The sequence below is a fragment of the Talpa europaea genome, assembly GCF_964194135.1.
Source record: "Talpa europaea genome assembly, chromosome: 6".
In the NCBI taxonomy this organism is placed as follows: domain Eukaryota; kingdom Metazoa; phylum Chordata; class Mammalia; order Eulipotyphla; family Talpidae; genus Talpa; species Talpa europaea.
This window is the reverse complement of record NC_140072.1, coordinates 3,692,875-3,707,644: the sequence shown is the minus strand read 5'-3', so window position 1 is coordinate 3,707,644 and position 14,770 is coordinate 3,692,875. Positions and strand designations below refer to the sequence as shown.

At 37.9% G+C, this 14,770-nt stretch overlaps 1 protein-coding gene across 1 annotated transcript in view; it reads left to right on the top strand.

The window, feature by feature from the left end:
- ROCK2 (Rho associated coiled-coil containing protein kinase 2) overlaps positions 1-14,770 on the top strand; it is a gene marked incomplete at both ends in the record, with an annotated part of 107,980 nt that overhangs the window by 27,874 nt on the left and 65,336 nt on the right. The window contains 2 exons of the mRNA XM_084234661.1: positions 10,858-10,939; positions 11,846-11,946. Coding sequence (XP_084090787.1) covers positions 10,858-10,939; positions 11,846-11,946 — 183 coding nt within the window. The remainder of the gene's footprint in view (positions 1-10,857; positions 10,940-11,845; positions 11,947-14,770) is intronic.

Genomic DNA, 14,770 nt, shown 5'->3' with positions numbered 1-14,770 from the left:
CACTGATAAAATAAGTTAAAATTACTGTCATTTCTGTGTTTTACAGATACCTATTTCTTTCATGTCTTTTAATAGCAGTTCTGCAGTGTTGTATTATTATTATTATCTCTGTTTACTGATGTTTTGGAGGTTTAGAGAAGTTAGATAACTTGGTAGTAATGGTAGATTCATACTCCATGTCAAGTCTGTCTCACTTTTTTTTCCCTAAGCCATGCCTTTGTTTTAAATCTCTATTTCTGAGAAACCTTCTGGTTAGTAAATTAATCTGTTTACTTAGGGGGTATCCTGTATAAGTGACACATTAATTGTTTCAGGCCTCTTATTTTTTGTTGTTGATCAGTGAAGAATGTGAAGTTAAACTTTCCTAAACCTGCAAAGTAGAAAAGCTCTGCCAGCTTTAGATTAGTGGTGACTCAGCCTTACGGTTTCTTCTGTAGGTGATGGCTGTTCTGAAGGCCTGAACCTACTGGCTTTTGCTGAATTAAAGTGTTTTTAAACGATGTTGATAACCTTTATCAATTAAAGGTTTAGTATTAGGTGTGGTTAGTTTTAAATTACTGGGGAAAACAGCTTGACTCTTCTAGTCTAAGTCTCTTAATTCATTAGAAGTTTTGATGGATTTAGTTCTCATTTTAACCTACTCTTAACTATTGTTATGACATAATAGCAGTCACAGGACGAACACTTCCTATCCTAGAAACCTAACAGTGCAAGAATTACTTAAAATATATGATCCTATAAAACATTTACTTCTGAAAGGAATTTAATTTTTCAAATCTATTGCAAAATAGCTTTAAAAGCTGGATATTCCAGAACCTGTTTTACCTGTTGTCTCCTAAGTGAGATGAAGACTGATTGCATACCTGAAAGAGAAATTCACTGGTGGAAGAGACAGATGCCAGAACTGTTGAGAATAAGCCCTTGTTTGTGTGACCTTTTAGTTTGTTGACTCTTTACTATTTGGGGGTATAGGAAATTAAGTACTATGGAAGAATTTGCCATTTCTAGCTGCTTTCCTGTTCTTTATGCTATAGAATTTCTTAGTGCTATTTTTATTGTTTTATAAATCTGATATGGTTTTTTTTTTAGTAACTGACAAAGAGTGGATGTAAATTTAACAAGAAAAATTGTTAAGATTTTTAATATTGTATATGCAAATATTTAAATTCTAAATTTTCTTGGGCTCCAAGACATTTTGTTGCCAGCCCTTGCACCAACCTCTGACACTATATGTATATTACACATATGACTATATACACTATACTACTATATATATGTATACACTATACTACTATATATATGTAGCTATATATATAATATTTCCCCCCCCCCTTTTTTTCAAGTTTCAGTGCTACCAGTTGGGGGTAGTTGTATTGGGTAGTTTAAGAGAAAATCTTAGGATGTATCCAGTTACATGTCTGCTTAATAAATATTGTAGCCACTAACCATATATTAAACTAATTAAAATAAATTCAGTTCCTCATTTGCACAAACCTTATTTCAAGTGCTTGTTGGTCACATGTGGCTAGTGCTAGCCTTTTGGGCAGCATAGTTAGAATATCTACTGAGTATCTGAAATGCCTCTACTCAAGAGATGTGACCTGACTCTTCCTCAGGTTCCTGTTAACCTCAGTCATTAGAGGAACTCAAGAAACCTGTTGACTCACTAGATTGATGTATTACAAAGGATTTAACTCAGGAAAAGACAGATGGAAGAGATGTCTAAGTCTGGGAGCGCCCATGTCCTTCCAATATATACAGATATACACACGTTCACTGTCCTAGAAGCTCTCTGAAACGCCCTTTCTTGAGCTTTTATGGGGTAACTTCCACATGATTGATTAAATCATTGGCCACTGGCAGTTGAGCTTATGCAACCCCTCTTCGCCCTGGAGGTCTGGGGGTGGGACTGGAAGTTCCCACCCTTCATCACTGGGCTGGGTCTCCAGGCAACCAGCTTAATATTACGGTGCATTTCAAGTTTATGTCATTGTTTGCTTAACCGTTTCTCTGTTGTTGGACAGTGTTTTGTGTAATGGTGTTCATTTTGTTATGCTGCTTATAAGGGTACAAGAATATGTAATTTGAATAAAATCCTTTTAAGAAGACCTTCACCACTTATTGTAATTACGTGTTTTAAGTTTACTAGAATGTAAGTAAGCCACTTCAGTGTAAAGGATCATGCCTTGATTACATACATCTTTTGTGCAGTGAGACAGATTATGAATAGTCATTTTAGTTACACTTATATTCCCGATTCATAGCGCTGTGTTTGGTATGTAGTCAATCATTAATGCCCAACAAATGGAATTTAGATAATTGAATTATCCATTTTCATAGGTTTTGTCTGTGGGTGAAAATATGCATGAAATTTTAATAAAAGAATAATTTGATTTTGGGGATATAGTCCTTGCCTTGAAGAACTGTAGTCTCATTTGTAATATAGAAATGCTGAAATCAGAGGTAAATGACTCCCCCCCTTTTTTCCAGTCCTTTCAATGAGAGAAAGTTTTTGGATATACCATTTAAGGAGATGAATATTTTTTCAGGGACATCCATATTTTAAGCATCTTATTTGCCAGGCTTTATCACATGCCACAGTATGGGTTAGCTATTTGAGGAATGTCTTTAGTGGCAAACACATAATATGAATCATGGATGCTGGGATACTGGCCAAATTTAATTATGATAGTGCTTTGTGACTTTTGTAAGCTGATTTCAATAATGTTTTAGTACAAGCAACCTTGAAAAGCAAAATTAATGGTGTGCAGTTTCTCTTTTGTTTTCTACAGTAACTGGATTCGATGACATGTGAATTTTGGAGACTATAAGGCAGCATGTTATTCATGACATATAGCATGATATGTGTTGAAAATTATATTGGCACCAGCTAAGATACTGGTAAATGAAGTCCTAAGCCATTCACACAATATTTTAAATGTACTTAATGGTATAGTGCTTCAGTAAATAATAGCAAAAAAGCCAGTACATGCAAAGACTGAATCAGTTATTTTTTAGAACAAATATAGTCAAAGCGTAAAGAGAACAGCAAATGGAAAAGCTTTTGTTGTGATGTTTTAATTGTTACCTTGGACTGTGAGAACATTATTGTTACTGTGAAATGTAAATTACTGACTGAATAGTTTTTCCTCTCCATTTTTATATCATGTTTTATTCATTCAGTATCTCTCATTTCTATATTAATAAATTTAAATGTGCTTCATTCTTTTTTTAAGACTTTTTTTTTAAAGATTTATTTATTTATTTATACAAGCACTGGGTACAGTCAGAAGTGCAGGAGGGTGAGAGAATTCACCAGAGCGGGGAGCAGAACAGGCAGACTGACAAAGCACACTGCTGAGGGGAGCAGCAGGCGGCAGGGGAGGTCTGCCGTGCCACGTGGAAACCCCGCCTGGCGGCTGGGGATGGAACCGGTGCTGCGGAGGCTGTGGCCAGCTTTGCAACCCAGTGCTCAACTGCTGCACCACCGGGGAGGCCCTGCTTAATTCTTCTTAATAATTCTGTAGAATATTCCATTGACTGTATTATAAATTTTTTATTCATTGTCCCCACTCAAGAACTTTTGAGTCTTTTTAATTACTTACATCTAGGTATCCTAGGATATTCTTAAATACATACATATATATGTATACATATATGCGCAGGCTCAAGGCTCTAGAATTTATTTTCTGTTATTCCCACATTTGATTAGTGTTACATATTTTTTAAAGTAAGAACAAAGCACAAGTTTATGGGCCTCCCCGGTGGCACAGCAGTTGAGCGCTAGGTTGCGAGGCTGCCCGCAGCCTCTGCAGCTCCAGTTCGATCCCCGGCCACCGGGTGAGGGTGTGAGGGTCCCACGTGCAGACCTCTCCTGCCACCTGCTGCTCCCCTCAGCAGTGTGTTTCATCAGTCTGCCTGTTCTGTTCTCCACTCTGACTCTGGTAAATTCTCTCACCCTCCGGTGCTTCTGACTGTACCCAGTGCTTGTATGTATAAATAAATAAATAAATAAATAAATAAATAAATAAATCTTTTTTTTAAAAAAGCACAAGTTTATGATTATAATAAAAATTTGTCTTAAAAAGTCGGCTTAGTATTTGAAGGAAAAATGAAATTTTCTCACTTTATAACATGCTGCAAAATAAACTCAAAAGTCAGAGTGGTAAAGGCAAAATGAGAAACCATAAACAAAATGAAACTATGCAAATACCCATCTAATCTAAATATAATTTATATGAAAGCAATCAAAAAGTCATAGCTTTTATTTGCTGAAAGTAAACAAAACTAAGAGTTAAAAGAGCTATAATAAAATGAGAAAAACCATATGCCCCAAATGGCAGATAATGCACTAATATTCTTAATATAAAGTCCTTGTACACTAATAGCAACAGGAAAGTGTTTTATTTTTTTTTAAGAATTTAGACAGTTGACTAAAAGACATAGTCATTTCTAATCTATAAATTGCTAATTTGTTTTTTTAAGAATTTTCTTTTTATTGTTAAAATTTTTAATTCTTTGCCAAAATTCTCCATCTTGTTATCTTGAGCATATTAATCGTGGTGGTTTTGAAGTTGGTTAAATTTCTGGATATCCTATAGGTTTGATTTTTTAAAAAAAAATTTCTTTTGGTTTTATGATATTTTAGTTTTATCTCATGACTGCCAATGTTTGGTTTTTGTCATTGTGTATAAAAAACTGCTTAGAAAACTGGGTCATGTTATCTTAGGTTAGCCTAAATGTCACCTCCTGCCCCCCTTTGTCCCTCACCATTTTAGTTTCAGTGATAGGATTGGCTTGCGACAAGCTGGTTTATTATTGGTGGAGACAGAAATCTTGTTATGTTGTCCACAAATTATTTGTTTCTTTTTTTAAGATTCCCATTTCTGTATTTGAATATTTGAATACCAAGTATTTGAATATTAGGGGTTTGATTCATAAGTTATTCTTACGCTGAGTTCAGAGCCATGTGAGGGTTGGAAGAGTAAGTTAGATGGAGATCTAAATGAGTCTAGGATATAGGCTCAGATATGGGACAGAATGGGCCTGCTTGAGTAGATGTGGAGTGTTCTCACTGGTAGGTTTCCCTCACAGACTGCAGTCTTTCTTGCTGTGTTCAGGGATGATAGGTGAGAGGTAGTATTGTTAGGGGGAAAAGGCTGTCCTAAAGCTAATCCCATACAGGCTTTGTGGACACCACCCCCACGACAGGCCAAAGCCAAAGACACTGGGAACTCCAAATCCCATCACCACCCAAGGGAAGGTGGCTGGGACCTGAGGGTGGGGTTAAGCAGCCAGGTTGGTATAAAGCCAGACACGTGGACTTTGGAGGGGTTCCCCCATTTTGGCTCTCTGCCAGCTCTGAGAGTGCTTTTTGGGTTTCCAGATCGGCGGATCGGGTAGGACGCATTAAAGACTTGATTTCCCTATTTTCTCCCTGAGTTGTACATTTTCCTTATTTCCTTTTCCCTTGTCAATAAACCTTTTATGAACCTTTTGTGTGTGCCTGTAGTGGAGTATTATTAAGTCCCTTGTAAGCGTGCGGGTGAGGACCCACAGCCAGGCAACCTGTTCATTATCGGGGCTGCCCTATAACAGTATGTATCATTATATGGGTCATATTCTAGAAAATTAAATATTTAGTGTATAAGTTAAAATTTGTAAATATCAGTTACAACATTCTTTAACAGAACTTAGAAGGAATGTGCTCCACACCTCGCTTAATTATTTAAATAGTCATTTTTATAAGAGAGAACAGCTCACCAGAATGGTTTTATAGACCATTATATCTGGTTTACAAATGAGGGCACTAGAAATCAGAAGCCTCTCTAAATACATAGGGGCTTTAGAAAGGCTTAAGATCAGTGGGGACAGTTCAAGGCTGCCCTTCACCCACAAGTCAGAGTTCAGGTTTTAAACATGTTTTTGCTGTAATTAGCCCTTTAAGTGTTAGTACTAAATATGAATGTAACTCTGTTAGACATGTAGTACAGTATTAATGGACTTCCTTTACTATTTAGAGGCTGTAGGGAGGGGCACTTGAGCAAATTTTACTGTAAATTTAGGTAGCTAAAGATTTATATAGGTGTAGTGCCAGGATAGGCACAGAGCAGGTTGTGTATGATCTGGCAGACGGGTAAAGGAGAGTCCTGGCGCCCTCAGTGGCTTTCTCGGGATTTTATTGAGCTTTACATGTAGTGAGGCAAACAGGTACATGGCAGGCGGGGGGGTGGGGGTGGTGGGGGTGGTGCCAGGATGCTGGTAGGCCTCCAAGCCCTCCGCAAGTCTTCACTCTGGGCCTCTCTCTACTCTCTCTCCTGGCTTGCTTTCTCCCCTTCTCTTTCCTGCTTCTGCTTCTCCAGGTGACTCTCTCAGTACTCCCCTCAGGGCCCACAGAAGTAAATAAGACAGCTTACCACAATGTGACAACTACAGGTACCCCCTTCAGGCAGGGCGATCCTATTGGTGGGAGGGCAGAAAAGCCTGAAAACCATTTACCCTGCAATCCACTCCCTCAGGGTTTTCTTCCATACAATCTGCATATATACAATTTTCCCTTAACAAATACAAACACTGCAGCCATGGCCCACAAAAGAAAATACAACGAATAATGAAACAATACAACAGAACATAAGTAATTCCAGGTAGGGCACCAGCCTAGTGGTGAAAGACAATTAGCACCAGCACATGATCCACCACTTTTGCCAAGGCACTGCTCATGCGAAGGGGGAGCCACTCAGGAATCTGCCATCACACCCCAGGAGCGGTCAGGCTTCCTGGCCTTCTCTAGCTGTGGTCTTGGCCACAAGCCTCACACTGCTTCCACCCTCAGGATGCACTCTGGGATTGGCGATTCTGGGCTCTTTGGGGGTAATCGCCCAATCCTCAGGGTTTCTGTCTGCGGTCACTCCAACACTCGGCTTTCATAGCCACCATTGCGACACGCAGACCCCTGCACTCTGGCCAGCCCATTGCACAAGCACATGGGTCGGGGATCTGTGGATATAAGCTCCACATGCGGCCTCTGTTGGGGCCCTCTTTGGCTGTGGGCTCTACCACAAGCCATGTTCCCCACCCGTCCCCCAAGTACGGGTTCCTCAGCTCCTCACCCTCACTCGACAACAAGCAGGGCATCACCCACAGGTAATTTTAGGAGACTCATTGGCCTTCTTTAGCATATTCAGGCTGCTTAACAGCCGCTCAGGGCTTCCCATTTTGAGCACCAGCTTTTGCCTTTCTAAGTTGGCTTTTTTCCTCTGCCTAGCTCCAGGCAGTATACAGGCTGCTTTTCGCCATCAAGGCCCACTGGCCACCCCCAGATTCCCATCTCCTGGGGTGTACAAACCATACCATCCTCCCCCACGGGCCCCAAAACAGAACATTACCCTGCCAAAGTTCTTCCGCCCTCTGGCGGGATTGTCATGGGTCCAAGTCCATCAGTCTTCTGCATCAGCACTGGGCGATCTCCGTATCATGGTCTTTTCTTCCCCGACAGTTCTGCTGCCTCAGGGGTGGTGGGCTGGTCCTTCGCAGGACATCTCCACCTCCATTTGAGGTCTTGTCCCGCATTTCCCAGATCTTGTCCACCTCCTGTGCTCCTGCAGCATCATTACCTCTTCTTGCAGCCCCTGGACCTTGGTCACCTTCTGTGCTGCCATGGCACATCCAGCGTTGTCACAGGCAAACACAGTCTGCAACTCCTTAGTCCCTCCTGACATCTTCAGAGGACTCCATACCTGTCTGCTTTGAATTATCTTGCTGACTATGCCAATTGTAGGGGCAGGATGGACACTGAGCAGGTTATCTATGATCCGGCAGGCAGGTAAAGGAGAGTCCTGGAGCCCTCAGTGGCTTTCTCAGGCTTATATTGAGCTTTACATGTAGTGTGGCAAATAGGTACATGGCAGACAGGGGTTCCGGGGGGCAAGGAGGCTGGTAGGCCTCCAAGCCCCCGGCAAGTCTTCTTTCTGGGCCTCTCTCTCTCTTCTGGCTTTCTTTCTCCCCTTCTCTTTCCTGCTTCTCCTTCTCTCGGTGACTATTTACCCTACAATAGGCAAAAAGGAAAATTATTTTTACGCTTTATTAAATTAGCTACTCAAGATTATGGTGACAGATAACTCTGTTGCAAAACATGTGTAAGGCACTTTTACCTAATTTTCTTTTATTTATTATTTCTTATGTTACTTTTTTCCTCTTGTTACTTTTTCCTCTTAAGATTCTTTATTGGTAGGTGACAGGATCAATTTAGTTTGTCATTTAATTTGGTTGACAGATCTTAGACTAATATACTTATAAAACTATATTATAAATTAAGGATTTTGCTCCTCTTATATTGATAACTGATAGCAAATCAGTTACTGTGACTTAGATTTTTCTACATGAACTAGAAAGTATACTATAAAAATAATATAGAGGGCCTCCCCGGTGGCGCAGCGGTTGAGAGCTGGGCTGTGAAGCTGCCCGCAGCCTCTGCAGCGCCGGTTTGATCCCCGGCTGCTCCCCGGCCACCGGAGGAGGGTCCCACATGGTGCGCAGACCTCTCCTGCCGCCCCCTGCTCCCCTCAGCAGTGTCCTTCGGTCCTTCTGCCTGCTCTGCTCCCTGCTCTGGCTCTAGTGAATTCTCTCACCCTCCCGCGCTACCCAGTGCTTGAATGAATGAATGAATGAATGAATGAATAAATAAATAAAAATAAATCTTAAAAAAAATAATATAGAATATAAGTTTCAAAAGTTTATCAGTGTGAATATAGAATGGCTTAAAATTGATATTTTTTTTGCTAAAGATAAATTTGATCCTACTATTTTTAGCTTTGTTTATATTTGGAGCTTGTAGTAACAGAAGGAGGAAATGTGTTACAAATTCACTTGAATAACATTTCCTGGTGACTTATTTGTATAGCAGAGACACAGAATGTTTCCTATTACTTTGCTATCTGCTGCTTTAAAACCTGGATGCTGTTTTGTACTCTCTTAGAGGAATAACTTTATTAACTTTAAGTTCGGTAATGTTTAAATTATAAATGTATCATAAAGCTCTAATCCTGCCACTTATAACTGTTGACTTGGGCAAGAATTTTAACTTATGAAAGCTTCAGTTTCTGCACTACAGATTAATAATACCTAGCTTGCACATAGCTGAAGGGTTTAAAATATTGACTATGTGTAAAAATGCTTTGCACAGCACATGGCAGAAAGTACTCAGGAAAAATTCCTGTTATTAATAAATACTGTACTGACCTGTAGAATTAAGCTATGGTTTATGATAAAAAATAGGCTGTAAAGATCAAGAAATTATGTAATTTATCATCAAGTTGAAGGCTAGGTGTTATTTTGGATATTAATTTGAACTCAGAAACATCTTGAAAGAGGTCTTTGTTTTGTTTTTTAAATAAAAATGAAGCAATTACAATCAAACAAATACTAAGAAGATGGTGAGCAATTTGGATAAAACAAGCTTATAATCTAAACACACCCTGGAAAAGACACCTCTGTGTTTAAATTCTGTCTTGATACAGTTGACTTACTAACATTGACTGTGGAAATGATACAATACTTATTATCTACATATATTTTATGCATTCATGCCATAACTACTTCTTAATCTTCCCCCATATTTCTTAACTATGCAGTTTGTCAGCCAGTACTTTAAAAATGGTCACAAATTGTCAGAAAAACTTGCAGTGCAGTTATTGGGGGAAAAAAAAATCTGTGTATAAGTGGACCTGCACAATTCAAATTTGTGTTGTTAAAGACTTAATTTCCCTCCTACCTCAGATGCCCGAATGATCTTTTTTTGCTGTTTTTTTTTTTTTTTTTTTCCCTGCAGTCCTCCAACTTTCTTCTCTACCCTTTCACACTCCCATTGGTGTTAGCCTGACCTTGGGTGGGGGAGCATGTCAAGTTTATGGCTGCTAAGATTTAGGTAGTGTTCTGCTACATCATTTCTTAATAGCATAACCTCGAAAAAGTCAAATCTCTAAACCTTTGTTTCTTTAGTTTTTATTTATATTTTTAATTTTAAGTTAGTTTATTTTTAAATGAAGTACTTTTCTGACATCATTGTATTTCTTTATTTTTAAATGAGAATATTTTCTCTTGCCCTCCTCAGAGACCTCATTCTTAGAGATGAGACTCTGTATGTGTAGTGTTTTAAAAATACTATTTCCTTCACAAGCATTGAGTAATTCTTGTTTTGTTTCATTCTGATCAAGTTTATATGTATGTGCCTTTTCCTGTTTTGATCATAAATTTAATACATGCTGGTAGAAAGTTTGGAAAATACAGATAATATAAAAGAAGAAGATAGTAATCTGAATAAGGCTTCTTTCTGTTTTCATGTTTTTAGGAGAAATTTAATTTTGGACTGAGTTTCTTAAGAATAAGAATAATATTTATTTTTGGATTTTCTATTCTTTGTGTGCACTAGGCACAAAATTAATGCTCACTTGGATAAATGGGAACTCTTTAGTCTGGGTTTAATTCTTAAAGTCAAAATCTAGGTGAAATTTTACTGGGTATTTGCAGAGAAGGTACCTCACTGGCAAACCTAGTAGTGGATACATATTTTAAAATGGTGTTTTTCTGTTGCCTGAAAGAGTAAAGGAAAACATAGTAGGGTCAATGCTAACTTTTTGCGGGGGGGGGGGGGGGGGGGTTCGGGGGATGGGGGGATGGGGGGGTGGTGGTTAAGAGACTAGTTAAGGCCATTGAATACAGAGGCGCCTACTGGGTAATTTTGTATCAAACTGGATTGACATTTAGTCAGCAAGAACTACACTGTGGTAGAATTTAAAGACTTTTATTGAATACTTGAAAATTGTTAACAACTTTTTCCTCTTTCTGTATTTTGTTAAATAGGATGGCTTAAATTCATTGGTCCTTGATTTGGATTTTCCTGCTTTGAGGAAAAACAAGAATATAGATAATTTCTTAAATAGATGTAAGTATATTTAAACTTAATAACTATAGCAAGAGATTTGTTTGTTCCACTTATTTATTAAACTACTTTTCAGTTTGCCATTTGATTTATTTAAAAATGAATATTTGTTATTTCCAAAGCAAAATTGTAGAACCAGTTACAATATGTAATTACAGAAGTAGGTGAAGTTCAAGATTATATATAAATTAATAATACTATTTTGTGATTTCAGGACAGTTTATTGTAGTTGCAAGAGAATTTTCAAGTTGTTATTGGTAACTCCAGGCTTAGCTTAATGGGACCCAGTCTGGTTAATGAAAGATAACGTGATACTTGTTATTGTCATATGTATAGTAACTCTTAATATTTGGCAATATTGATGTTATTATAATGAAGGTATAAATGAAATTGAATTCTAAGAATAAGATGTTCTCAAAATGTACTCTATCAATACAGTAAGTATTTAAATTTGAAATTGTTGGAGTGGGCTATTTCCTAATTAACAATTTTATTGTAGTTATCACACTTAAAATTTGTGATTACCATTAAATGTAGACTACCAGCATTCATTGCTGAAATTATCCTTGCAAGTCCTTTGATCATGACTTTTTGCCATGACTCAGAATATGCGTCAGGGTTGCTTGGGTCATCACTGTTCCAGCTATCAGCTAACTTGCCAAACAGACATCAAAAACAAAATATTTTAACTGCTGCTTTTTGGTAGTCCTTACTGTTTGTTTATACATGTTAATAAACCATAGAGTTTTGGGTTTTTGGTCTAAAAGTTAGTACGTACCTTGGATTATTATATAGCAATCTTTAAAAACGGACAGGTTTTCTTGAAATAAAACTTTCTACAAATGTGATTATTTTAAGTCTTTGTAAATTTGATTGCTATTACATATCTAGTGATTTTTTTTATTATAGATGAGAAAATTGTGAAAAAAATCAGAGGTCTACAGATGAAGGCAGAAGACTATGATGTTGTAAAAGTTATTGGAAGAGGTGCTTTTGGTGAAGTTCAGTTGGTAAGAAGTACTTGCTTTAAAATTTTTATTATTTTTTTGATAACATAGTTTTGTGAAACATTGTCAGCAGCCCATGAGTAGATCCAATTTCTATGGCCTTACTATACTAGAATTAGTTTTTGGACAAAGTTATCTTGTCTCTGAGAGTCTCAGTGTCTTCATCTATAAGAAGAGGCACTTTTGCTGTATATAAATACCAGGTCTTTTCCAGCTCTGAAACACTAAGATTTATGAGATCAACTTCACTTCACACGTGATCTGCATAGCAGTTAATATTCCACCAGAATTACTGTGTTTTTATTTAGTATGTTCAGATTAATAATATCTCTGCTTCATTAATTAAGATTAATGTAGACTTATGAAAAACCCAACAAAGACGTTTTAATAACTGAAAGTAAACCTAAAAATATCTTCGCAGGCCAAAGTGCTATCACTTACTGGAAACAATATATTTACAAAACTATTTCATTGATATTATTCAGTGAAATGTTATAATAATGTTCCTATTTTTTGTCCTTATAGTTAAATTATGGAATCAAAATCTGTTTTCCACTCAATAGTGATTTACTCTTATTGATTGAGCAGTGAGAATAGCAGTAATCACCATGAGTGAGCCTTAATTTTCCTAGGAGCAAGTCATGACAGACTAAGAAAGTCAGTCTTTTCATTTCATTTTTCTTTGATAGGTTTATTGAATTTGTAGATAAGGGTAGTACAATCGATGATTTATATATTTTATTTAAAAAAATGTATATATGTATATAGGATACTTGGGAAAAAGCTTGCCATACTTGAGTATGATGCGGAGAAATGTCTGTGAATAAGCATGTGTGTAGTCAGCTGTATAATTTATAGTTGTATTCTAAGGAGGCTAATGAAAGCATGAATGGTATCAGGGTTCTCTTTTCTCCTCTTACTAATCATTTTATGAATGACTTGTATGGAGGTCATGATAGCATGTTAAATCATTTTGCAAATGAGTAAAAGCTGCATTATGGTGAGGATGATTTAAGACTGGGGGGAGAAGTCATTGGCCAGATAGAAGTGAAACTTAAGCAGAATACTGACATGTCCTTGTGGATGTGAATTTCTCAAGGAATAGGTTGCTTAACAGTAATTATGAATTAAAGAACAATTTTCCTTGAATGTAAACTAAGCAAGAGTCACTGGGATGTGTCTGTCCACATCATAAAGCAAGTTCGAACTGGTTTAATACAGTTTCTAAGATGATGGAGATAGGTTTTCTCTACTTTTAAATGATTGGGCCATGCCTGGAATATTTTCTTTCTAGATGCCCTATTGAAAGGTGTATTGATAGAAGACAGTCGAGGAATGGAGTGCTCAGGGGCTTGAATTGATGCCATTTGAGGTTTGGTTGAAGAAACCGAGAAGGTCATTTGGAGTGTATTTGAGAAGAGGGCTGCCTCGGAAAGGAATGAGGCATTGGCTTTGTTTTGTCCTGTTTTTTTCTTTTTTTGTTTTTAGTCAGTGAAAGTGGTGAAGTTTCAGTTAGTAGAATGCTCTAGTGAGGAGGATGGGAGATTATATTATATTATAGATGAGTTTCCTATAAAATAGGGAAAGTATAAAACAGTTGAATCTTATGTCTGACATAGTCTGACTCAAGGGTGACTAAAGGCAAGTTTCTCAGCTCTCTTGAGTGTCATCGTGTAGAAAACAGATCATAATACTTGTCATGGGTGTCGTTCTGGGGTACTAGGAGAATTACCAAAATAAATAAGCCGGGTTATTTTGTTCTGTAAGTGTTAACTGTTGTTTCTGTTGTCTGTCTGGTATGTAGAGTCCTGCTACTTGCACTTGTTGTTTCTTCCTGCTTACAGTTCAGGGTGGTTATGAAAGAGAGTCTAGAATTTGGAGTTGCTCTCCTTTTTGGAGGGAAAAATGACAGACCTTGACTTACCATATTTCTGTGCAAGTGGTCATTGTTCTGTTAGGCTAATTTGATGATTAAAATTCAGTGTAGTCAAGGAAAGGAAAATGTATAAACACAGAAGACTTATTTTTGTTAATTTTCCATCCTAAATTTCATTTGGCCATAAACATGCAGAAACAAAGTCATACTTTTTAAAAAATGAAAACTATTTTTGCATTCCATTAATCTGATGGCCTCACACCCAAGAGTCTGCAGCATGTTTGTTTTGGCTTTAGTTCTTGGTTCTGCTACTTTAGGCAGGGACTCTTTAAAAGAAGGATAATACAGGCAAGGGCAGTCCAAGTGCTTTTTCCATGACCTTTGAAAATTGACTTGCATATGGTAGATACATCAGTTTGGAGGATGTGGAGGTACGCTTCATGTTTGGCATATCTTTATGATTGTGTTTTTCTAGTTATCTGAGGAAAGTTTTATGATAGTAGGTGCAAATTTTTCTCTCCTGGTGAAATATCTTTAAAATAAAAAAAAAAAGCCACAGGGCCTCCCCGGTGGCGCACTGGTTGAGCACTGGGTTGCGAAGCTGCCCACAGCCTCTGCAGCGCCGGTTCAATCCCCGGCTGCTCCCCGGCCACCGGAGGAGGGTCCCGCATGGCGCGCAGACCTCTCCTGCCGCCCGCTGCTCCCCTCAGCAGTGTACTTCGGTCCTTCTGCCTGCTCTGCTCCGGCTCTGGTGAATTCGCTCACCCTCCCGCGCCTCTGACTGTACCCAGTGCTTGTAAAAATAAATAAATAAATCTTTAAAAAAAAAAAAAAAACCCACAGATATCCCACCAGTGGCTATCCCCCAGTGTTTTAGAAAGAGCATCGGACTACTTACAGTTGGATTGTGATTCTCTCATGAATTAGCTATGACTTCAGACAAGTTAATTT